General features: G+C 43.5%; 1 protein-coding gene across 3 annotated transcripts; it reads right to left on the bottom strand.

The window, feature by feature from the left end:
* Positions 1–239: 239 nt before the first annotated feature.
* On the bottom strand, positions 240–21,377 carry SDR16C5 (short chain dehydrogenase/reductase family 16C member 5). Of its 3 annotated transcripts, none has more exons than XM_003255997.4 (7): positions 20,660–21,377; positions 16,636–16,982; positions 12,573–12,704; positions 9,530–9,629; positions 7,260–7,404; positions 6,177–6,302; positions 240–2,171 (listed from the first exon to the last, which is right to left on the bottom strand). In XM_003255997.4, the coding sequence occupies exons 2-7, from the start codon at positions 16,966–16,968 to the stop codon at positions 2,078–2,080; spliced, it is 930 nt and encodes a 309-aa protein (XP_003256045.2). In that variant the 5' UTR covers positions 16,969–16,982; positions 20,660–21,377; the 3' UTR covers positions 240–2,077. The 3 variants fall into 3 exon arrangements, with proteins under 3 accessions (XP_003256045.2, XP_003256046.2, XP_030650921.1); XM_030795061.1 differs by lacking the exon at positions 240–2,171 and adding an exon at positions 4,592–4,661 and having other exon boundaries at positions 20,660–20,717; XM_003255998.4 differs by lacking the exon at positions 12,573–12,704.
* Positions 21,378–25,870: the final 4,493 nt, after the last annotated feature.

A 25,870-nucleotide genomic window follows, 5' to 3' on the forward strand; every position in this document is an offset into this window, starting at 1 on the left:
ATACCCAGGCATGGGGCACAGCCCTGGCCCTGTGTCCTTCCGTTTCCTCAGGCTGGCTTAGGTGTTGGGCTCTTGGTCATGGCTTCATTAGGACTAAATTTCGGATGGAAACGGGCATGACACACATGCCAAGAGCACTCCTTGCTCCCCAGGGCATTAAGTCACCTTGTTATTTAGTGCCCTCTAGAATCCACTAATTTATATGTGGTCTCTTCTCATAGAAGCATCTCAAGTAAATCTGAATTTGTTTAGACAATTTTATGGGTATTGTAAAACCACAATTGAATTTCAGGCCTTTGTCACAGTCCAGCCAAGATGCACTCCAATTAGAAATAATTGCTATTAATGCTGTTATGATGTGGGGGATGCCTACAGTGCTCCTGGACCTTTGTTGTACTGAATCGCTGAAGAGTCTGAGCTTTATTCTGTAACTAAATAGACGGGACCCTAGAAGATACGCTTCTGGAATTGTAATATTACAGCAAAATTGTGCTTCTCTCTTAATTAACCTTGTTAACCAAGGATTTGGAACATCAGTGGGTGACTCTAAGAGGGCCTTTGATCCTCTCAGTACACATCTACAGTGGAATAAGATGTCACTCTGTGAAATAAAACGCCTTTATTCCTTGGCATACACCAAATACCTTCATCATTCTTTGAGTAATGATTGACAGTCTTGTTTAATGAAATAATGTTTGTCAAATACTTAATTTGCTGCCGGGCACAGTAAATGTTAGTTATGATTGTTATATTATCATAAAACAAGTTTTTTTTTTTTTAAGGCTTTCTGAATGGAAAGGAAATACAGGTCAGGGCTGTCATGTTTGTGCAGGCCACTCAAGGTAAATCAGACTACAGTGGATTCCAGAGTTTACACTGCCTGAGACCACTGCCCCTATGACAGCATCTTACCCCCAAGATAGTCAAATTCTCAATTCTTTAGACTTTTCCAGGGTCTCCCAAGGTACCGCTCATCCCTTCCTTGCTCCCCACAAGAGGGAAGAGACAAAGGCTGCTGTTTCTCTTGCAAGGCTGCCCCCACCAGCCTGAGAAGGAGTTCCAGGGATATGGTAATTAACATATTTTTCTTAATCTTGCTTTTATAGTTAATCTCCAAAGCATGAAAGCACTTTGCCAGTTGATTAAACTGTAAGAATACAATAGATGCAAAGTGAGGGCAGCACTGATGAATATAAATGCATAAAATTGCCCATTCTGCAGGAAAATGCCTCAACCTGAATCCCAACTTGAAATACTAAGTTGAACACTTAACATTAGTTGCACGAATATATTTTTTGGATCAATAGATAGCAAAAAATCTAACTTGGTAGAATTTCATCTTCAAAGTAAGAAGCAACCACTCTTTGATCTCTTCTAGGAAACAAAAGTGATTCTATTTAAGAGTTTGGTCTAGAATCACTGCCTATGAGGGGGCTTCAGGGAATGCCCAGTAAGGCTCTTGGGCACAACAGTGCTGGATGGGCCTTTAGCCAGACTGCCACTCGGTCTGAGTATCCAGGGCATTCAGAAGTATTTGTGTAGCTGTTTTGGAAAGAAGGGCACTGGAGGCGGGCCTTTTCTACATTAGGTGGTACAGGTTCAAAAAGGCCAGAGAGGATAGCAAGGGGGTAGGGATCCAGAGCTGTGTGTCCTCTGGAGAGAGGGCATTCTGGCTGGATACCCACATGTCCTCTTCGTCCCTCAGCCCTGCTCCCCAAGGCAGGTCAACCACAGCCGCTGGCTCCATTTGAGCCACCTCCCCAACGACCAAAGCTCAGGGCAGCTCGTGGCCATGGCTTATCACTTTCTTACATCTGTGGTAATGGAAATGACAAAAATGGGCTGTCTTTATTTTTGGAAAAAAAATAGAAAAAGAAAAAACCAAAACTCAACCAAACAGGTGATAGCAACATTATTTTCAAACACATTGGTTGAAAATTCTAGTCCAGATAACAGAATAGGAGTGGTACTTGTGGTCTCCAGATATATTCCACTGTCAGACAAAAATACTTTTCTTCACTGAAGTACACGTTATGTAACATTGTGTATCAGATGACCTTAGCCATAGAGTTGGTCTTTAGAGTTTCTTCTTTTGGTCAGCAAAGCCATCCATTGCATGAAGGATGCCCAAATAGTCAGCTATAAGCAGTCCTGTCTTGAAGGGCAAAAAGCTAAAGAGAACACAAGAATAAACTTTCTTTATTATCATTCGTGAAAGCCTCTTTACCACCTCTACTGAAAAGCAGTGTCACCTCTTGTGGCAGATGAAGTCACTCACTCATGCACACACTATGCAGCCTGAGTGCTACCCGCCTCAGGGTCACTGGGCCTTGTTCAGTATATCGGAGGACACTTGCCCAGGGTCTTGACAGGTCTTGTGGCTTAAGTTATTCAATTCACTTCTCATTTTGGTTTCCAAAGCATCACTCCACTGTACAATGACACAGAGGAAGCAGTGAAGTCTTGTCGTGTAGGCATGGGCTTTGGGGGCAGATAAGCCTGGCTGGAATCCTAGCTTTGTCATTTGCAGTGCTACCTTAGGCAATCGACTCAGCTCATAGACCTCAGTTTCCTCAGCTGTAAAATGAGGTCATCAGTCTGCCTTTCTGGCACTACTGTGAGGATAAGATGCAATAGCTCCTCAAACCTTGGGCAAGACCCAGCTAACACTCTCCATCCACGCCTGCTCCTCTGCAAAGCCATATACATGCATGATCATCATCCCAACAGAGCACTCTGCTCCACTGGCCTTTGCATTCAATACTGCAGAGCAAGGAAACAAAGCAGGCACAGGAAACCTGAGACTCATCCTAAGGTGGGGGTAAAGGAAAGGACCCCATGCTCCTTGTTTCCCTGTTTGGGCACCCCAAGATCTCCAGGTGGTTCATCCCTTCCACAGCTTCAAGTCTCTGGTCAAGTACTACCTTCTTTACGAGATTCCCTCCACCCACCAAACACCATTCTTAAAATTAAATCTCACCGGCCGGGCGCGGTGGCTCACGCCTGTAATCCCAGCACTTTAGGAGGCTGAGGTGGGCAGATCACAAGGTCAGGAGTTTGGGACCAGCCTAGCCAACATGGTGAAACCCCATCTCTACTAAAAATACAAAAATTAGCCAGGTGTGGTGGCGCACGCCTGTAATCCTAGCTACTCAGGAGGCTGAGGCAGGAAAATTGCTTGAACCCGGGAGGTGGCAGTTGCCATGAGGCATGATCGCGCCACTGCACTCCAGCCTGGGCAACAGAGCAAGAGTCTGTCTCAAAAAAATTAAATCTCACTTAGATGTGGTGGCTCATGCTTGTAATCCCAGTGCTTTGGGAGGCTGAGGTGGGAGGATTGCTTGAAGCCAGGAATTTGAGACCAGCCTGGGCAACATAGCAAGGCCCCATCTCTAAAAAAATAAAAATAAATTAGCTGCGCATAATGGTGCACAACTATAGTCCCAGCTATTTGGGAGGCTGAGGTGGGAGGATGGCTTAAGCCTGGGAGTTTGAGGCTGCTGTGGGCTATGATCATGCCACTGCACTCTAGCCTGGGTGACAGAACAAGACCTTGTCTCCAAAAAAAATTAAAGAAGTAAAATAAAAAAGAAACAACAACGTAAATCTTGGCCAGGCGTGGTGGCTCACGCTTGTAATCCCAGCACTTTGGGAGGCTGAGGTGGGTGGATGACCTGAGGTCGAGAGTTCGAGACCAGCCTGGCCAATGTGGTGAAACCCCATCTCTACTAAAAATACAAGAATTAGCCAGGCATGGTGACGGGCACCTGTAATCCCAGCTACTCGGGAGGCTGAGACAGGAGAATCACCTGAACCTGGGAAAGCGGGGGTTGCAGTGAGCCAAGATTGCACCATTGCACTCCAACCTGGGTGATGAGCGAAACTCCATCTTAAAAAAAATAAAAAAGAAAAAAAAAGTAAAACTCAACTTGCACCCATCTACCTCCCACTGTGGGGTTTCCTTTTTTCCCTTCCCTGCTTTATATTTCTTCAGAGCACTTACGGTCTTTTCTTTTACCTTACTTTTTTGTTTGTTTCTTTTCTGCCCCCTCACCCCACAGGAAGTGATTTCCACATGGGCAGGGACCACTGTTTGTCTTGTTCTTTGTTGTAACCTTAAGCGCAGATCCTTGGGTGCTGGGTGATTCATGACACACACAGCACTCTCTGAATATTTGCTGAATGAATGTTTGGTGGAGTGTTTGATATGATTGCCTTTACTGAGCTTCTTCACTTTGCCTTTAGCTTACTCAGCAGCTATCTAGCCCTCTCTCAAAACATGTCCCATAACTAGTATGTCATAAAACTAAACATAATCTCCACAGTTATTCAAAGTAGAAAAATTAAGTTCCGTGTTCTTACCATTGGCATTACTATACTATAATCTGCTATCTATTAAGCAAAAAGAACTTAGTGTGTTGTGAATGCACATACTGCCCAATAAACAGTGCATTACATGAATCTACAAGCTACGACAAACATTGTCTCTACATTGTAAATGAAGAAGCCAAGACCTGGAGAATAAAGGGCATGCTCAGAGTCACAGACTTAGTGAATAGTGGGATCATAAGCCTGAATTTCGAATTGCTTATCAAGGATCCTTTGCTCTGTCCCACATAGCCTCAGTCAAGCATTCTGACCCGTCCTGTGCCACATGAAGCCTGGAAAAATGATAGTATGCAAGAATGACATTTGGTTCATTGCACAAAGTAGATATAATTAGCTAATGAGAAAAGAAATTTCTGTACACAGGATGGGCAATGGCTGCTGGCCATGTAGTGGATGTGAGGTATAATATCTATTTTCAGATAACTAGGAATTGTCATTGGCAAGACTGATGGAATTGCACATGTTGCTGGGGGAGAAGCACAAACCAATGAGGGGAAGTTCAAATGAGGCAGATTTCAACTCAAGGTGCTTCGTCACATAGCAGAAAGCCCAGTGAGGAAAGATTTAATTAGATGACCTGTTACAGTCTAGAAAATGAATTGAGATAACAGGAATCAGCAGCTCACCACTATCCTTGTAACTGGGTCAAATGTTCATTCAGTGCCTATGAATTTCAGCACTGAAACTCCACAGAGAGCAGGGAAGGGTGCACAAGAATGCTTTTTGTACTTTTTTTTTTTTTTGAGACGGAGTTTTTGCTCTTGTTGCCCAAGTTGGAGGGCAATAGCGTGATCTCAGCTCACTGCAAACTCTGCCTCCCTGTTTCAAGCGATTCTCCTGCCTCAGCCTCCTGAGTAGCTGGGATTACAGGTGTGTGCCACCATGTACTTTTTTTTTATTTTTTAAGAGACAGGGTCTCACTCTGTTGCCAAGATGGAGTGCAGTGGTCTGATCATGGCTCACTGCAGCCTCAAACCCCTGGGTTCAAGCAATCCTCCTGCCTCAGCCTCCTGACTAGCTGGGACTATAGGTGTATACCAGCCTCAAACTCCTGGGCTCAACCAATCCTCCTGCCTCAGGCTCCTAAGTAGCTGGGACTACAGGCGTGCACCACCATGCCTGGCTTATTTATTTATTATTTTTGGAGAGATGGGGTCTTGCTTTGTTTCCCAGGCTAGTCTTGAACTCCTGGCCTCAAGCAATCCTCTCAACTTGGACTCCCAAAGTGCTGGGATTACAAATGTGAGCCGCTGCTCCCAGCCCGTTCTTTTGCTTTTAAGAGGTGGTTTTAAGTTTTTTCCCTCAAATTCTTTAACCATCCTAAGAGCTCAGATTTATTATGTATTGTTAATTGTACCCATACCACAAATTTCTATAGCACTTGGCTTACTGTCTGGCCTTGACTTTGGGACCCTGTACTTGAGGAGGCATGGATACAATATCTATTCCAACAGGATTATTTTATCATGAGCACAAGAAAATCTCTCCTTAAAAAATCATTTCAATCTTTCCATCTATCAGTACATCCACTTCTTTTTCAGAATAATTCGATACTAAGGTGGCAGGAAGGGTTAGACCCCATTTTCTTGACTGACGGTGGGCACTGCAACTGTGTAAATTTGGTATTGGGTCAGCAATGGGCACAATGATAGGACTAACAGGACTTAATAGAATTAAATTAATGAATTTTAATTTATCAGGTATTTTTAAAGTGGCTTCTCCTGGTGGGATTTGGAGTAAACTGTAGACTGGCATGTTAGGGAAGTAACAGAAGCTGATGTAATTACCTTTTAAGAAACATCAAGAAGTATAACGACTTTGGCATATACAAGTACATTTTTTCTTGTAGAATAGCTTCTACTATTTTTTCAACTGCATATTTTGGTTCCAGAATTGGCAACAGAGAAGGACAGCTAGGATATAAAATGACAACAATTAAAAAAAACCCCAAAGGCCAAATTCACAAATAAAGATAATTTTTCAAATTAGGGATAAAAGGTTTTAAGATGTTATCACTTATTTCTTTCCCTTTCAAATTTCATTTATTTTTATACTTACTCCTTTATTATCAGTGTGTCAATACAGTAAGTAGTAACATAACTAAAATATGAAATGAAAAATGATTCTTATTAATACACTAATATTACAATATACATATACGTGAAACCATATTAAACAAATATTCCAAATATTTGTAAGGCAAGTTGTTGAAAACACATTGCCTGTAGTCTCCATGAGATACAGAATTGGGCATCTGTGACTGCTATGGACTGGGTATTTGTGTCTCCCCCAAAATTCACATGTTGAAGCCTAAACTCCCAATGTGATGGCATTTGGAGGTGGGGCCTTTGAGGTGTAGCTAGGTCACCAGTGTGGAGCCCTCACGAATGGGATTAGTGCCTGTCTGAGAAAAGCCTATCAGTACTTTGGTCTTGGACTTCTAGCTTCCAGAACTGTGAGAAAGGCATTTTTCTTGTTTAAGCCACCTAGTGTACGATACTTCATTATAGCAGCTCCTTCTATATGACCAAGACAATGTCTCTCCAGTTATCTCTAGTCCTCCTGGAATCAGAGAGGGAGCAGAATGGGATTGGATGGCAGGAAGGGGATGTGGCCCTGAGAGCCTGGGAAATGGAAGAGCAGACCCAGGGCCTGAGGGGCTGAGAGACACTGCCTTGATAAACCATTCCCATTCAACTTGGTATCCTTCACACAAACACATACTAAGAAAGACAGAATTCTAAAACCATTTATAGATCATACTGAATCCCAGAACAATATATTTTAAACAACTTTAAAAAAAAGAACAAAACAAAATAGCAAAACATTTTTAAGAGTGCAGATTCTTTGAAATTAAAGGACATACTTACCCTGTAGTACAACCTTCAAACATTCCAGTTTTTATAAAAAAGGGGCACACAATCGTGGTTTTGATCCCCTTTTGTTTTTGGACAAATGTTTCCAAAAAAACAGATTCAGCAAACCCAAAGGCTGCAAATTTACTTGCACAATAATCTGAAAAAGACAAAGCATGATAATGTATATTCCAAAGTTTTAAAATGGCATTACATTAAGGTTTACCCATAATGCTAACAGCGACAGAAAATAAGACAATTTCAGAGTTCTTCTTTTGTGTAATCTTGGTCTACTCCCACTGGAAGAAGTGAGCAGGGAGTGGGAAGGGACATGGTTAACTGAAGATCAGGGTCAGTTGACAATGACTAAGTAGAGCCCAGCACAAGAAGGGCTGCAGAGATCCTGTCTCAGGTCACACTGCTGGACTTTACTTACAAGTCAATGCATTATGAGCCCCTGTGCTAGTTCTTACATGGGGCCTTGTCTCAAAAAATTGCAATCCCATTGGGGCATGAAGACATTCAAAAGAAGAAATAAAACACTAACTGATATAGGAATCTAGGCAAGAGAGGCCAGCATGGGTTGTGATTCTCAGATCAAGTTTTCTTCCAACTATAACTCTTTCCTTCACTTCCAGAAAAAAACCAAAAAAACAAAAAAACAAAGGGCTTGGTAGCTTCAACCTCCACCTCTTAAATGTCTTGAAAATGTAGGGTGGGGGCAGAGGGAGGAGTGGAAAGTGGCATTTGTGTCCATTTTGAGCTTTTTGTCTTTAATCACACCTGTTTTAACAAAACATCTGACTATTCAGTTGACTAAGTGAAAAAGTTTGGAGAAGAGATGGCATTGAGGTGCATTAACACTTCTTTGTCCCACACATTCAGAGGAGGCATATTTAAACTTGCTATGTTATGGTGCAGCTACTGCAACTGGCAAGAGCCAGTTTATAAGTGCCAGGCGTGGGGTTGTCCAGCCCTAGTGCTGTCCAGACAGTGGGTCAGAGGCTAGAGACTGGGAAGGGGGACGAGGAGTCCAGAGCAGCTTCTAGGGTCACTGGAGTCATCAGGTATAAATGCAGCTGAGTCCCTTGATCCCTGAGATTCTGATGAGCAGATATGGCCCATGACCCAAGGAATCTGCATGCTAAACTGGCACCCCTGGTGGTTCTGACGTATGGGGAGTAAAGACTCACACGGTGGGAAATACAAAAGGCTTATACTTGTTTCTAAGATGAGCTGCGGGTGCGAGAGTCCTGTATCTCAAGATAGGAATGTTCTGTCTGAAAAGGATTGATAAGGAGCTGTAAATATACCTGAATGATTTCAAAGGCCCGTGACCACAGATATATAAGAGGGAGGTAAGAATAATACCTGATAAGTTCTAAGAAGGAGAGAGGAAGGGAAGTCCTGGGTCATAAGGAGGATAGACTGGTGATATTTGGGGTGACTGGTGGTCCTGAAAAACCTATTCATGTAATAGATATACTGAGCTAAGACTGGTTTTGTGAATCTTGAACTACGCCACTCTGCTTCAAATGCATTAGGAAGCACCCAACTGGCAAACTGGCTTATCTGTTATCCGAACGTTGCTGCTACAGTTCTGTTGGATGAGTTTTTGCAATCCTTGTAAGCCAGGACCTGGGACATTTCCTTTAGAGGATGCTGTGGTAGGTTAGGTCAAGGTTTCTGTTCCTTCTAGAGCCAGCTCCCAAGTTGGGCCTCCTTGGTTGAGGGTCTTGAAGGATCTCTTTGCCCCCTCCCCACTGCTACTGTCAAGTCAGTTGGCTGTTGCAAGGGAGATGAAAATGCCCACCACTTCCTGCAGGTCTTCAACCAGTGGAAAAACAGAGCAGTTAACTTTAGGTTTCTTGAGGTGTAGAAACTTTATCCAAACTCACAGCAGTGGGGAGACCACTTAAAGGAAACTTCAGGAGAAGACAGGGTCATCCTCCTTACCATCCTGTGACAGTGTCAGTGTGAAGTTTGGGGGACAGTTGTCATGTTGATCACTTGTGCAAAAAATTTATCAGTGAGGCCTCTCTCTCTGTTAAACACAGGGGGCTGCATAAGACCTAATGATTCCAAAGGGCATAGTCCAATTTCATGTAAGTCTATCTGATGTGCAGTTTTGCTACACGATGAAGTTATCAACCACTTATTGACTATACTTTTTAGTTTATTATCCTTTATCTTAAGGCATCAAGTTAGTGCTAATTATTCAGAGCTATTATGTAAATTAAAGTTATAGGGAATTTTGCAATTGTAAATTGCTATGTTTTTCTTACCTGCCAGCCCATTTACTCCATTTAATCCAGCTGAACTTGAAATGCAAACCAAATGTCCATGGTCATTAGCAATCATAGCAGGTAGAAAGGCTTTATAAGTCTAAGGATACAAAGAAAAACTTTTAATGTTTAATGCCACATTGTATAATTTTCTCAGATATTTATAATCACAAACTCATTGTGATTAAAAAATCTTTTTTTTTCAGCCTGTAAAATATCTGAAGGTATGGGGATATAAAAACTTAAACATCTGGAAAGTAATCATTTTAACTTATTTAACCTGTTAAATCAGTTTTTTATGGTAATTCCAGTATTATTAAAATAATTTATTCAGACTTACGTTTTTGCTCATATTTGACTTTTAACAACACAATATTAAGACAAGAATTGAAGGAGTAAATCTTTGTTGTGGCAGCCACAACCCCAAACCTCACAAACATGATGCTTTAGATTTAGATTGCCTTCTCTCTCCTTAGCTTGATTTTGAGTTTCAAATTTTCCCTGAACATTGTTCACAGGACATCTGGCTGTTGACTTCAATTTTAAAAGAGCACTTTGTTTTAAACTCATCTCTTATTTTTGTTCCATTTCGTAAAACAGAATATCTATTAGAAAGAGGGCACATCTATATACTGTCCAACACCTTCACCCTTGATTGGGGGCCTGGAAAAAGAAGGTAAAAGAGACAGAAATGAGCTTTTAAAGAAGATATCTTCTGCAACAAAGGAGTAACTAATCACACCAAAGACAAGGAGGTGAGAAAAGGGATCTCTTACAAAGGCCAAACCTCACTTGTTTGCCTGCATTGCAATAAGTCTCAGAGAGAAACTAACAGGTAGAGAGAGGTGGGAAATCAAAGCAAAGCAAAAGGAAGCAGTGCAGCGAACAATCTGGGGTCTGCCATGAGTTGGGACACTTCTCAGTAGGGACACTGCCTTTGAGAGCCCAGCCTTCAGGTAGCTCTCAGACGCTCTAGCAGTTAAGTCACTGTCTTTGTGCCTGGCAATGTGCAGATGCTCAAAGAATGTACATGAACTTGCCCAGAAGAAGTAAAGGGAGTGAGATGACATGAGGAGTGGTAGGAGCAACGGAAACACCAGCATTGAAGGAGGAGGAGGAAGAGGAAGAGGAGGTAGAGGAGGAGTTGGAGTTGGAGGAAGAAGAAGAAGGGGGAAGAGGAGGAAGGAGGAGAAGGAGGAAGGAGGAGGAGGAAGAAGAAGAAAGAAGAAGGAAGAAGAAGAAAAGAGAGAGAGAGAGAGATACAGACAGATACCATGAAGGCACCTGGGGAAAAACAGAGAGGTAGGAGAAGAACACAAAGCCAGGCTGAGCGCAGTGGCTCACACCTGTAATCCCAGCACTTTGGGAGGCTGAGGCAGGCAGATCACAAGGCCAAGAGATGGAGACCAGCCTGGCCAACATGGCAAAAACCTATGTCTTCTAAAAATACAAAAATTAGCTGGATGTGGTGGCGTGTGCCTGTAGTCCCAGATACCTGGGAGGCTGAGGTAGGAGAATTGCTTGAACCCGGGAGGTGGAGGTTGCAGTGAGCTGAGATCGCACCACTGCACTCCAGCCTGGTGGCAAAGTGAGACTCTATCTAAAAAAAAAAAAAAAAAAAGAACACAAAGCCATGGGAGTGGAGACTTCCAGGGACCATGGTCTTTATCTTCATTCCAACTATATATGAGTATAAGCAAGCACCAAGGAGAGGGACATTTGGGACAAGAAAAATCATTTGCAGTAGTTCCTGTAGGAACATGGTAGCCACTAAATTCCGAATCTTTCCATTTTTCTCCTGAAAACTTTACAAAACACCAAGAATAGCACCAGCACCATTACATTTTTGGTGAAAATAGGGGACAGAAAATCTACAAATTCCAAATTACATTTGAAGGCTGCTAAAGAAGAGTTGGATGGAAAGGTGTGAGGAGAACAGAGGAGAAGCTCAGAAATCTCCAGCAGACTCCCAGGAGAGAGCCTTGCCCAGGAATGATGAGCTACGAGCAGGGCTGGAACCAAACAGGTCAAAAGTCCTGTGATCCCAGCACTGTGGGAGGCCGAGGCAGGCAGAACACATGAGGCCAGGAGTTCAAGACCAGCCTGGCCAACATCATGAAACCCTGTCTCTACTAAAAACACAAAAAATTAGCTGGGTGTGGTGGCGTGCACCAGTAATCCCAGATACTCAGATGGCTGAGGCACGAGAATCGCTTGAATCCAGGAGGTTGGAGGTTGCAGTGAGCTGAGATCGCACCACTGAACTCCAGCCTGGGAGACAGAATGAGACTCTGTCTCAAAAAAATTAAAATAAAATGATAAAGTAAAATAAAAATACAACTTTTAATAAAAGCTGGGAGAGGCAGCAAGAGGGTGCACGCATAGTGTGGGGAGGCCTGAGATGGCTGGTCTCAGCAAAGGCCAGAAACATGCAACTTCTGGAATTGAGTGGGTGGCTTTAGAAGTCAGGACTGTGCTTTTAGCGCTGGTAGCAGGTGGTAACCCGGGTTACTGGTGGAACCTCTAATTTCTCTGGTTGGGTACTAACTAAGGTAACTATAGGTTTTGGTTTGCCCGTAACAGACCTGATTAACACTTGCTCATTAATAATGCTGAATTTCACTTCCAAAAGTGTCCCAGCTTAGGCAAATTACAAAGCTACCCTGGTCCTGTCTAAGTGCAGTTACTCGCTATGTAGCCTGGAGCAAATCTTTTAAGTTCTATGATCCCTTATCTCACCGAGCTGTTTTAAGGAAAATATGTGAGCCACCTGGAGTATTCCCTAACATTTGCAGCTAATCAATACATGGTAGCAGGATCATGAGGACAGTTTTGTCCTTGTAGAATTCTCTAAGCAGAGGTCCGGGGGGCTACTGTAGATTAAGTGGCATCAGAAGAGGACAACTGCATAGATCAAGACAAGTCCAAAACTGAGAAGTCTCTGCTTTACTTAGAGGCTAATAATAGTGTAAAAAAGCAAGAGGAAAGTACTTCTAAATGCCAGAGTAATTTTACATTTATGATGAGAAGAAACAATTATTACCCACAAATGTGCTTTGAAATTCACATCAAATGACTTTTCCATAAGCTCATCTGGACAGTCAAGGAAGTTTTTGCCTGTTACGATTCCGGCATTGTTGATTAGGATGGAAACATCGCCGACTTCTTTTTTAACCTGAATTGAATAAGAGCAACACCACCAATGGAGAAATTCCTTATATGATCTAGGTTTTATTTTCCCAGAGTTTTATGTTTTTTTTATCCTGGTTAATTCATACTGAGTTTATGCACTCTAAAAATACAGCTTGGGACCAGGCGCAGTGGCTCACACCTGTAATCCCAGCACTCTGGCAGGCCGAGGCAGGGGGGTGACTTGAGGACAGGAGTTTGAGATCAGCCTGGCCAACATGGCAAAATCCTGTCTCTATTAAAATTACAAAAATTAGCCAGGCATGGTGACGCGTGCCTCTAGCCCCAGCTACTCAGGAGGCTGAGGCAGGAGAATTGCTTAAACCAGGGAGGTGGAGGTTGTAGTGAGCCAAGATCATGCCACTGCACTCCAGCCTGGGTGACAGAGCAAGACTGCGTCCAAATAAATAAATAAATAAATACAGTTTGGTTTATTTCCGTTGCTGAGTCTACAATGCACCACAGATCGTTTTTTTTTTTTTTTTTTTTTGGAGATGGAGTCTCGCTCTGTCGACCAGGCTGGAGTGCAGTGGCACAATCTCAGCTCACTGCAAGCTCCGCCTCCTGGGTTCACACCATTCTCCCACCTCAGCCTCCCAAGTAGCTGGGACTACAGGTGCCTGCCACCACACCTGGCTAATTTTGTTTTTGTATTTTTAGTAGAGACGGGTTTTCACCATGTTAGCCAGGATGGTCTCGATCTCCTGACCTCGTGATCCACACGCCTTGGCCTCCCAAAGTGCTGGGATTACAGGCGTGAGCCACTGCGCCTGGCCTTCAGAGATCAAGTTTTGATGTGCTTTTCCTATTTTTCTCTTCTTAAAATGAGTCCATGTTCAAAATGCTACTTTCTGTTTACAGTTAGAGCTGTTCTTCTGTTCAATGGTTAGTAACTTTGTTCTGTGCTCTGTATGTGGCATTTCATTTAATCAATATGATGGGACATAAGAATAGCTTCATTATAGCCAAATGTGACATAGATCAAGACCTCGCACACATGGAGAAGGGGCTGGGTTAGGGAATAAATGGAGGAAAAGAGAAAATACAGTCATAAATCACTGAACAATGGAGATACATTCTGAGAAGTGCATTGTTAGGTTACTTGGTTGCTGTGTGAAGATCACAGAGTGTACTTAATAAACCTAGATGTGTGCCTACGACACATCTTAGGCCATATGGTAGAGCCTATTGCTCCTAGGCTACCCACCTGTACAGTGTGTTACTACACTGAACTCTAGGCAACTGTTAACACATTGGTAAGTATTTGTGTATCTAAACATAGAACATTGGGACAGTAAAAATACTGTAATAATCTGTTCCATAATGTGGGACCACCATTTTGTATATGGTCCATCATTGACCAAAATGTCATTATATGGTGCATGACTGTATATATTTTAAACACACAGCACAGATTAGAATCTGCCTGTCCTGTTTTCATCAACTGGCTGGTTTTCTTCTTTCCAAGGGGGAAGAAATCTGGCCTAGGGATACAAGCTGGCCTAGGGATACAAATCTGGCCTAGGGATACAAGCTGGCCTAGGGATACAAATCTGGCCTAGGGATACAAGCTGGCCTAGGGATACAAGCTGGCCTAGGGATACAAATCTGGCCTAGGGATACAAGCTGGCCTAGGGATACAAGCTGGCCTAGGGATACAAATCTGGCCTAGGGATACAAGCTGGCCTAGGGATACAAGAACTCTGGCCTAGGGATACAAGCTTTCAAAGTTATCGGAGACTCAGCAGAGACAAAACGCTGTCATATCACTCTGAAAGCTTTCTCTTTGATTGCTTGTCTAAGGGCTACTTCTTAAAAATTCTCTGGCATTGGCCGGGCGCGGTAGCTCACACCTGTAATCCCAGCACTTTGGGAGGCCGAGGCGGGTGGATCATGAGGTCAAGAGATGGTGACCATCCTGGCCAACATGGTGAAACCCTGTCTCTACTAAAAATACAAAAATTAGCTGGGCGTGGTAGTGTGCGCCTATAGTCCCAGCTACTTGGGAGGCTGAGGCAGGAGTACCACTTGAACCCAGGAGGTGGAGGTTGCAGTGAGCCAAGATCATGCCACTGCACTCCAGCCTGGTGACAGAGCAAGACTCTGTCTCCAAAAAAAAAAAATTATCTGGTACTTTACTTTCTATCCGGAATAAAAAGTGGAAATGGTGGGTTTATAAAGATGGGGAGTAATTTCCTTCCCCTGAATTCAGAGGAGCACATAAGTAATTCCCTCCAAGACCCCACAGTGATAAAACCCAAATAATAAGCTAGTAATATGACACGTTTGGCTATTTCTGAAGTCAAGCACCTGGGGCAGAACTAAATCACAGTTACAAGGGAAAGGGAAGTAATTATTTATAGAGTGCTTCATACTAGTTTATCCCATAGCTAACAATCTTCATTGTTTGAATATCAACTGGTTATTGCTTAAGGCTGGCCAGATAAATTGTAGTCAGTGTAAGTCAACATGCCAGGTGATCAGTGCTTAACTTCTAAGTGGCTGAATTTGTGAGATCAGCTGTGCTTGGAAGAGCGGGCCCAGCATAGGCCCAAGCAAACTTGTCAGGTGTGGATCTCCAGCCTTTACGGGGCAGCCTGTGTTTGGAGATGGTGGTGGCAGAGAGGTAAAATGTAAAGACAAACTTGAAAGTCATAAACTTACCTGCCAGGGACCTGCAAACCTTAGCAAGGAAATCCTGGTTGAGCCTAGAAGCTAAGGAGCAACCTTACAATGTAGTCAGGCTGGTCACAGCAGGCTTGGTTGGTTCTTCCCTTCTCAATAAGTTGGGCAATTCTGGGAGGCACAAAGTGTCCCAGGAGAGTGATGAGTGAAGTACTCAAGCCAATGTGAGGACACAAAAATCCTTAGGCCGGGCACAGTGGCTGATGCCTGTAATCCCAGCACTTTGGGAGGCCGAGGTGGGTGGATCACCTGAGGTCGGGAGTTCGACCAGCCTGACCAACATGGAGAAACCCCGTCTCTACTAAAAATACAAAACAATTAGCCAGGCACGGTGGCACATGCCTGTAATCCCAGTTACTCGGGAGGCTGAGGCAAGAGAATCGCTCGAACCCAGGAGACAGAGGTTGCGGTGAGCCAAGATGGTGCCATTGCACTCCAGTCTGGGCAACAAGAGTGAAACTCCATCTCAAAAAAAAAAAAAAAATTCCTTGTGAGGGATGGGCACGTGCCTCTATGATGGCAAGAAAATCCCTACCATCTTCATGTCAGAGCTTTGGTTTCCTGAAAGCTTTACGTGTGTATCTGTATAAACCCCAAAGAAGAAAATGTAGCTGAGTCTTTAGGATTAATAAAAGATTCTGATTGTCTTATGACTACTTAAGAGCAATACACATTCGAACGTAGGGTACTGTGATAGAGTGGACACAGCCTAAATTTAAATCAGACAGAATATGGATTCAAATCCTGCTTCCATCAAACACCAGGTCTGTGACCCCGGGACAGGTTATTTAATGTCTCTGTATCTCGATTCTTTATCCTTAAAGAAGGATGCCTCTATCCCTCCATTAACTTATACTGTAATAGGGGCTGGTATGGTCAATGCAGTGTAATGTTAGAAGCAGGTACTCAGGTGTCAATAGACGCAAGTGGTAGCTACAGTCTTGCTGCTTACTAACTGTGTTTCTTAGGGCAGCTACATACCTGCCCTAAGCCTTAGTCTCCTTACTTGTGAAATGGGGATAATGGGTTTTACTTTATAAGGTTATAATACATACATGGTAGTTAGTACAGTGTCTTGCATACAATAAGAATTCAAAAATCCCAATTCCCATTCTCCCATAATCTTGTTTACATTAAAGGGACACTGGAGACAGGCTAATAGGCACTGAGAAAGGCAAGTGAAAAAGAGTGTGATGTATGTCAAATTATAATAGTAAACACACAAGAGTTACCTGATCGGCTACTCTATACACTTCTTCCTTTTGGCTGCAATCGCAGGTATAGGTGTGCACTCTTGTGGCCCCAGCTTCCCGAGCCATCTTACATGTTTCCTCATTCCCCTCCTTATTGATATCCCAGAGAACAAGAAAAGATCCCAGCCGGGCAAACTGCAAGGCTAAGAGCCTTCCGAGTCCACTTCCAGCACCTGTGATGAGGACTATTTCACCAGCAACGTTCTTCCGTGGCTTTGGGAGTACGGCAAAAATTGTAGCCTCCAGAAGACTAAACAGTGATTTTCCTAAGAAAATGAACAGTTTCTTTGATGATTGCAGGTTGAAAGACATGTTCTGGCTGACACCTATGAAGAAAGACAGATTCACATGAAGACTTATTTGTCCATTTCCTCTGAGTTGTTTACTCCACGGAGCTCCTACTTTCTGAAACAGTGAAAGTAACTGAGATATGTGATTTAAACAGCTCTCCTGGTAGCAGACTCTGAATTCAGAAAGGGGGAGGAGGAAGCCACAGGGACTATACTTATTCAGCTTTCTTACTTGGCCCCAAGCTCAGCATGTTATCTGCATGCCTGCTATGTGCAGTACACAACAGAAATGTTTGTTAACCAGGAACTGTAACCACCACACCCAAATTTAACACAAAGAATAAGTTCATTATTCCTCATAGCCTTTCTTCATAATAATCATGAATCCTGTTGGCTGATTTTATGTTCAAAGTCTTGACCACATCACAATGTTTATAACATCATTACTACCTCTCTGGCTTTATGTTTCTCTCCTTTGATGTTTGTGCTTTCTCATTTGCATTCTCATTAATTTTGCATTACTATTTAAAATCTGAGATTTGAAGAGGAAAATGTAAAGTCCTATTTGTAGAAAGCGTTTGATAGGAAGTAACCAGGTGTTCTAGACCTTTTCCGACAGATTTGCAATCAGCACCAGATAGCCCTTCCCTAGGCTCTGAGGTCCCCACACCAGCAGCTCCATATCACTTACCACTCTGTGTGATTAAAGGTCACAGGGGAGGCAGACCTAGACTCCTGCCCTGCACTGCCTCTGCCCACCTGTGAACCCCATGGGGGGGCCTCTTGGCCTTACACTGGGCCTTGGTCTCTTCATCTATACTGGTCCCATGGCATAGGGTGTTTTTGCAGATGAAATGAGAATGTTCCACGTATGACCACAATGCCTGGCTTATAGTCAGTGCTTTACAGATGTTATCACATTTCTCAGATTCAGTGCTGCCCACCAAGAAGGCATCCACTAGGTCTGCTGAATGAATAAAAGGCCTCCCCTTGACAAACTCATACAAAGCTTAGTGCTTACATCCTGCTACCAGTTACTCACACTTTAGTGTGAATGAGTATATAAGATGTGCTTTACTAACCACTAGCTGAGAAAGAAGGGAAGGTCTTATTTCCTTCAGGATGAGAACAGGAGGCATATTTAGCAGAGAACATACTGTGCTGGGGGTGGGAACCTTCTCTGAATGGGGTGTTTAATTGAGGGGCTCAGACGAAGGCACAGGTGTGAGGAGACGGGAAGGTAGTCATGAAAAAACAGCAGGTCTTCACAGTTTGGCTGAAGTCAGCCTAGTTACGGTTAATGAGTAAGGGTGGATAGATTCATCTACAGGAGGACTTGGTATGTGGTCACACCCTTAGGAAATGTCAAGAGTCGATGCGACCCAGGCTGTTGTTCCTGGTTTATTGTACAGATGAGACTGAGGATCTGAGAGATGTATGTGACTTTTTCAGGGTCTCTGTGCTGGTTAGGTGGTGCGGGCCAGATTGGTTCATGTGTTATGTTTATTGAGTATCCACCCTGTGCTGGCTCTACCTGGGCACTGGGGCTGAGGGGATGGGCAGCCTCTCATAATCTCTGTGCAGGTGAGCCAAGTAATCTAGTTGAAGAGACATATTCAACAAATAAATAGATCGTTATAAGCCATAGTGTTCTAAAGAAAAGTGCAGTGTGCTATAGAGAGGATGATGGGAGAGCTGATTCAGATTGGGCTTGGGAGAGGAAGCTAGAAAGTAACCCTTTGAGTGGATATCCAAATGATGATGGTGGGAGGTAGGGATATTGAGCAGTAGCTTTCCTGGCAGAGGGACAAAATAGTTTGTTTTAAGGCAGGTTTGACCTGTGTGTCCAGGGCTGTCCAGAGAATAAGAATGCTTGCTCTAAGGAACATGGACGCTCTGGTCAAATGAAGAACATTTTGATCCATGCTTTGATGAAATAGACCTCAACTGTCTGTGATCTTTGCTCTGATTTACATTCACAGAGTAACTTTTGGGTGATTGATCAGGCCTCCCAGGCACTGCAGAATTTGGAAAGAAGGTGTCCTGAAAGAGGACTCTCATATCAAATACACAGCCATGGAGACTGTACCTGTGGACCTGCAAGGATGAGGGTCAGACTGTGCACACAGTAATGGGAAACCCTAGGCACCCTTCTCAGACAGCCACCTGGGCATCGCCAACTTTGGAAAATCCACACCAGGACTAGTTGGTCAGACCACCACACTCCCGTTTATATCACTATGTGAATTCACACAGAGGGACAGAGGTCTACTTCTCCCATCACAGGGCTCCAGCACCTCAGCAGTGGCCAGACGTCCCAACACTGACCTGGGTGACATGAACGCTCTTAATGTCAGGACATTCTAGATTTCAGTGTTCCACTGTCTCAATGTTGGCTTGATGCAAGACCTAAAATATGTCCACCTTTTAACCCTGTCTTGGCAGATGCTTACTAGATTTCTAAGAGCTTGTCAGCCTGAGTTACCCGCCCTCCCCAGTTGAAGTTTAGGGTGCCTGCTGGGTACCCACATAGGCAATGAGGTCTAGAGATTAAAGTTTGGGTTGGAATTCCAGATATATCACTGATTTTCCCTGCAACTTTGGTAGAAATGATTTAATCTCTTGTGCCTCAGTTTCCTCCTCTAAAAAAGAGAGTTTCTAATAGTACATACGAATATGTACTATAACCACACAGAGGAGCTGTGAGAATTAAACCAGTTTATATAGGAAAAGTATTAAGGAGCATTCTGTGGTCACTACTAGCTTGTGTGAAACCTTTGAACAAATTAGAAAAAAAAAAAAGGCATTGCCCTGCACAAAGTCCTCTGCGGGGTGCATGGGGTTGTGGAGGGGTGCAAGAGGAGCTGTTTGGATTTCAACACCCCCAGCTTACATGTCTCCCCCTCTGCTCCTCAATCCCCATAATAATGTGGCACAGCCATAAAACATGGAGGCCTTTCTAGAAAAGTGCCAGGCACAGAATGACAGCAAAATAATTAATGGCTAGAACTTCCACTGGCGTTCCTGTTAAGCATATGAATTAATAATCCCTGGCTATACCAATGAAATATGGTTTTAGTATACTTACAAACAAGAGTGAATGTACGCTTCCATTTTACTGCAAAGACCTTCCTAGAATGTTACGGAGCGTGTATAATTTAATCTGGCAGAAGGCTTCTAGGTGTCCCTATCTCGCGGCCTACCCAATCCAAACAGGCGCCCTCGGCTTCCCAGGCCAGTGCGCGGCAGCAAGTCGGCTCTGGTGAGGGCACCCGGACGAAACGGGAGGGCAGACAGACTGACAATCACAGCTTGGGTTGAAAGGGGTGATATGGGGGTGGTGGGGAGGTGGATGCACTGAGCGGCAGAGAGCAGGGAACCTGGGCAGAACGGACCGAAGAAGAGGGTCCAGGGAGGCATCCTGCCCTCTGCTCCGGGTGGGGAGGGAGGCTGGCAGCTCACCCCCGGGGGCGAGGGGTCTGCGTTAGCCGTAGCCACGGGAGCCTGAGCTTCCGGGAGGCTGCAGCCGTGCGCTACCCGGTGGAGCTGCGTTCTCACCAGCTAGCGGGTGGGTCCTGCCGCAGCTCGGCGACCCGCGCCCCCTTGCGCGCGACCCAGCGTGAAACCAGCCCAAAGGGCCGCCTCGCCCGACCCCCGCCAGCGCGACCTCCTCCGGGAGCCAGCGCCCAGGACCGACGACCTCGGCAACTCACCCAGGACACTCTCCCTAGCTGCCCGCGGAGAAACCGGCCTCGTCTGCCCCAGGTACCAGAGTCCCTGGCTCGGAGCTCAGTGAGGTTCAGGTGTTTATCCAGGCGCCGCCCAAGTCCAAGGGCGGGACGGCCGTGGCAGCGCCGGGGGGTGGGGCCGGCCGTAGCCCAGCGCGCGACGTGGGCAGCACTCCTATCTTCTTTTTCTGGACGGGCCGATTTAAGAAGCTGGAAATTCGGTGGTGGAAACTGGATGCGTGCGCCGGATTTCTCTTAGGCTTAACGTTTCAATGCCTAGGCTGTACCCCAGATTATTAGATGGGAATTTCTGGGTTGGCAGGGGCCTAAGCATTAGCTAGAAAAGTTTCCCAGGTATTTGCAAGGCACAACCCCAAGACTGGGAACCTTGGAGTTAGAGAACAGAGCAGTGTAGGCGTCCATGGGGGAGGGGCCAGGTCGTGTGTCTGGAGCCTGCAGTGCGGGGAGTTCTCCAGCAGCAGCTGATTGCTCCACGTGGGATCCTAAGTCAACAGCTTCCTTGCCCCTTGGAGGTAAGGGATGTGGGCGTGGGCTCGGGAGTCCCCGGGAAGTGGGTGGGGTGCAGGCAGGGGCGGGAGTGGGTGCAGCGCTGGCAGGCGGCCTAGAAGAAGAGGGCGAGGAAATTTGTTCTAACAAGATGAAGTCGAGAAATGAGGATAGCGTAAGAGTCACCAGGCGCTCTGACCCAATCAAGATATATTAAGCACCTGGGTGTACAGCGATCCAGAAGATACAGCGATGATATACCTGTCAAGAAAAAAAAAGGATAAACATTCATTCATAAATCAATAAAAGAGTTAATATAAGCACAAGACACCACTGAGATGCTAATAATAGAGGGTGAACTTTTCTGGGGGCAATGAGGAGCAGAAATGACAATAAATTATGGGATGTTGAAAGAAAAACAGGGGAGTCAGGATGAGATTGGGTCTGAAATTTATCCTGGGTCTGAGTAGGACAGGAAAAGTAGCGAGGGATCGAAGAGCAGCCTTAGCCAGCCTATATCTGGGGCAGATCTGGAGTAGAGGAACTGCACATTTGTTCTTTATTTGGGTGACAGAAGAAACAGGCAGGTCGTATAAGCTTGGAAAAGTAGGTGCGGAGGAGACCCTCGACTGTCTTTTCAGTACTTAAGAGGTTACTTGTGTGCTTTAGGCAGCAGCAGCGAGCTGCAGCAAGCTATGCGAGGCGTGTGGGAAGGTGAGTGGGGTAAATGTGTGTGCATTGGTTTCAGGTCAGCCATCACCATCCAGCGACTCTGCTGTGTGGGGCTCTGGGGAGTTGCAGGGCTTCTGAGGGAGAAGGGAGACACATTCATGAACAGCGCGGGTGATAGACATGCACCCCAGGTGCCTCCAGAGTCCACAACCAGCCTGCAGGAGGAGAGGCAGTTGGGCTCAAAGGGCCTTCCAGAACGGGCTAAGGTGTGGAGGTGAGCAGCACCTGGGAGTGAGAGTGAGCTGAGGCAGAGAAATGTCGGGTAATGGGCCCTTGATGGTGCAGCCTGCCTGCAAGAGTTCAGACGAGTGGACACTGGGAAACACCAGCCTCCTATTATCTTCATGGCTTCTCTGAGCAGAATCCTGGGCTGTCACTCTTCTTTCTGGTCAGAAGCCCTGGGTGGACCTCAAGAAAGAAATTTGGAGCATTATTAGAAATCTCATCAGTACAAAAGATGAGGGTGAGTAGTGGGGGATGCACCGGTGATGCAGTGAAAGAAGCCAGAGGCCCTGCTGTTTGGAAAGGGTCCTGTTTTGACTTGATGTGGGGGAAACTCAGAGCACTGACCATAATCCTGAAAGCTGGGATCTAAAGGGTCTCTTTTGGCAAAGGCTAGGAATGGACAGTTTATGATAGAACATGTGTCATGGGCTAATAAACATGAAAAGTTTAATCTTATTCTCAATTTCTTTGATCTTAGAGCCAAAGAGATGCATATTAAAACATTTGCTTTGCAAATTGAAAGTTTTTTTTTAAAAGAATACCTTCATATTGGGGTATAAATTATGCATTTCTGGAAAACAAATATGTATCAGGAATTAGAAAGGGATATACCCTCTGACCCAATTCCACCTTTATCTTTACCAAATACCCAGGTATTGTCTGTGGCCTTTCAGGAAGGGAAACTGGGTCACTGAGAGTCAGGGATGGGAAAGAGACTTTCCACTCCACTGAATCATGCAAAGTGGTACCTTTTTAGGAAATAAGTATATTAATCAAAATAAATTGATCTTTAATTCCTAAGAAGTATGTGCAGATGGAGTACTCTACAGCTATCTTTATAAAATCATATTTTTCAAGGGTATGAAGTACACTTCACAGAATATGAGTTTAAAAAACACAGTACAAGACTAAACATATATGCTATGATCCTAATTTCTGCAAAAATTTTATGTACATGCATTAGAAACACTGGAAGTGAGTTCACCAACATCTTAACATTTTTTGTAATATAGTAGTGGAATGTTGGTTGAATTTAATTTATTTCTTTGTATGTTTTTGTATTTTCCAAATTTTCCATTATGTGTATATCTTTATCTCATAATAAAAATGTTTCTGTGGCCACGCATACACAGATGCTTCCATTCCAGATAGCACAGTGAGTATATGCATTCATATCCTATTTTCTTCCAAAATTCCATTGAAATAAAAGAGAAAATATAAAAATGCAAATAAACACATGTTTGTGCTAGAAAAAAGAAAGGAGCTACCAGTGAGGGTTGACTTCGTTAAGCAGATGGATCCTGTTTCCAGAAACCAGAGCAAAAGATACCTTAAGCTATGACACACGCAAGGTACTGCAAAAATGAGTCATTCTTCCCAACAGAAAGCCTGAGTAACCACAATTTAGTAAACAAACACAGAGTGTAAATAGGACACGGGACACTCAGATGGAATAAGAGTGTTAACATAAAAAACAAAACTCTGAAGGTATTGAAATGCAGTATTGAAAAATTGTTTTGAAATTTGGGACTAGGCAAGGAAATATCATAAGCGAAGTAAGATGATAAACAACAGACTAAGAGAGAATAGTTTTGCATAAAGAGTTGACCATTGATAATTGGCCATAATATATAGCATTTCTATAAACTGATTGAAATAAGACAGTGGGAAAAATTGATAAAGAAATTAATAGGCAAATAAATATAAATTACTGAAAATGCCTAAAAAGATGCTAAATTTCACTCATATTCAGGGAAAGGAAATTAGAAAAGGAATAACCTTTTTTTCATTCATTAATATCCACATATTAAAAAGTCAGTTAAGAATTCAGGATTGGGGCTGGGCATGGTGGCTCATGCCTGTAATCCCAACACTTTGGGAGGCCAAGGCAGGCGGATCACCTGAGGTCAGGAGTTCAAGACCAGCCTGGCTAACATGGCGAAAACCCATCTCTACTAAAAAATACCAAAATTAGCTGTGGGTGGTGGCGGGCGCTTGTAATCCCAGCTACTCGCTAGGCTGAGGCAGGGAGAATTGCTTGAACCCGGGAAACGGAGGTTGCAGTGAGCAGAGATTGTGCCATTGCACTCTAGCCTGGGTGACAGAGCAAGATTCCATCTCGGGAGAAAAAAAAAAAAAGAATTCAGGATTGGCAAGGGTGTGGGAACACAGGCATTCTCACACAATGTGGGGATATTCGTCTTTGAGTCTTTTATGGACAGTAATTGGGCAGTAGCTATCATAACTTTTGACTGCTATTTCACATCTAGGAATCTATCACATAAGAATATTGACACTTCCAGCACTCTGGGCAGCTGAAGCAGTGGATAATGAGGTCAGGAGATCGAGACCATCCTGGCTAACATGGTGAAACTCCATCTCTACTAAAAATACAAAAAATTAACTGGGTGTGTGGTGGCACACACCTGTAGTCCCAGCTACTCAAGAAGCTGAGGCAGGAGAATCGCTTGAACCCGGGGGGGAAGAGGTTGCAATGAGCGGAGATCACGCCACTGCACTCCAGTCTGGGTGACAGAGTGAGACTCTGTCTCAAAAAAAAAAAAAAAAGAAAAAAAAATTGACGCTTTTTTATTGAAGATTGTTTGTGATAGCAAAAAATGAGAAGCTACTTGAATGCACAGCTATTCCATTAATCATGCTATAGTCATGTAATAGAATTCTCTGAAGCTGAAAAAAAGAATGAAGTTAGAAATATATTTACTGGCAGGAAGAAATCTCCAGGCTGTGGTCAGTGAAAAAAAAGTACAGAATTATTCCACGGAAATTAAATTGATGATTACTGTGCATTGTGCATGCGCATGTGTGTTCACATGTGTGTAAAACAGATGGAAATGCACAGAAGAATGGATCTGGAAGGCTACACACCAAACCGTTGGCAGTGGGTACCTCTGGAGGGGCACAGAATTGAGTAAGGGGCAAGGAGAGTTGCCTCTGTTATGATATATATTTCTGTGTTGTTTGACTTTTTATAAATGGCATGCAATATTTTGTTATATTAAAATCAAAAAAAGATGAAAAAATGCCTACTTTTAAAAAACTCATTTAAAGAACATGTTGTCTTTGGGGATTACTTGGTAAAATATTAGAATAAGTACAGTAAGCAGATGATACTTTCACAAATATATATGTTTAAACAAAATGCATTATTTGGCAGAAGGAGATTGTGAAATCCTCAGAGAAGTACCTGATTAGTGTAAAGGTAGACTTATTTGTTCAATGACAGGAAGACATCAGGGTTAGGCTGGAACAGAAGTAAACAAACATGTGAAAGAGCAGGATGAATAATGTATACTGATAATAAATCCAAGAGTTGAAGGAGAAAGGGGACGTGTGCCCTGTCACATTGTATCATTCTAATGCATTTGTGTCCTCATAGCTTGGGTCCCACATATCAGTGAGAACATACAATATTTGGTTTTCCATTCCTGAGTTACTTCACTTAGAATAATAGTCTCAGATCTCATCGAGGTCAATGGAAATGCTGTTAATTCATTCCTATTTATGGCTGCGTAGAATTCCATCCTATATAAAAATATAAATATATATATAAATATATATTTAAATATATATAAAGATATAAAAATATATATAAATATATATAAATATATAAAAATATATATAAATATATAAAAATATATATAAATATATATTTAAATATATATAAATATATAAAAAATATATAAATATATATAAATATATATAAATATATAA

Source organism: Nomascus leucogenys, chromosome 16 (assembly GCF_006542625.1).
Source record: "Nomascus leucogenys isolate Asia chromosome 16, Asia_NLE_v1, whole genome shotgun sequence".
Classification (NCBI taxonomy): domain Eukaryota; kingdom Metazoa; phylum Chordata; class Mammalia; order Primates; family Hylobatidae; genus Nomascus; species Nomascus leucogenys.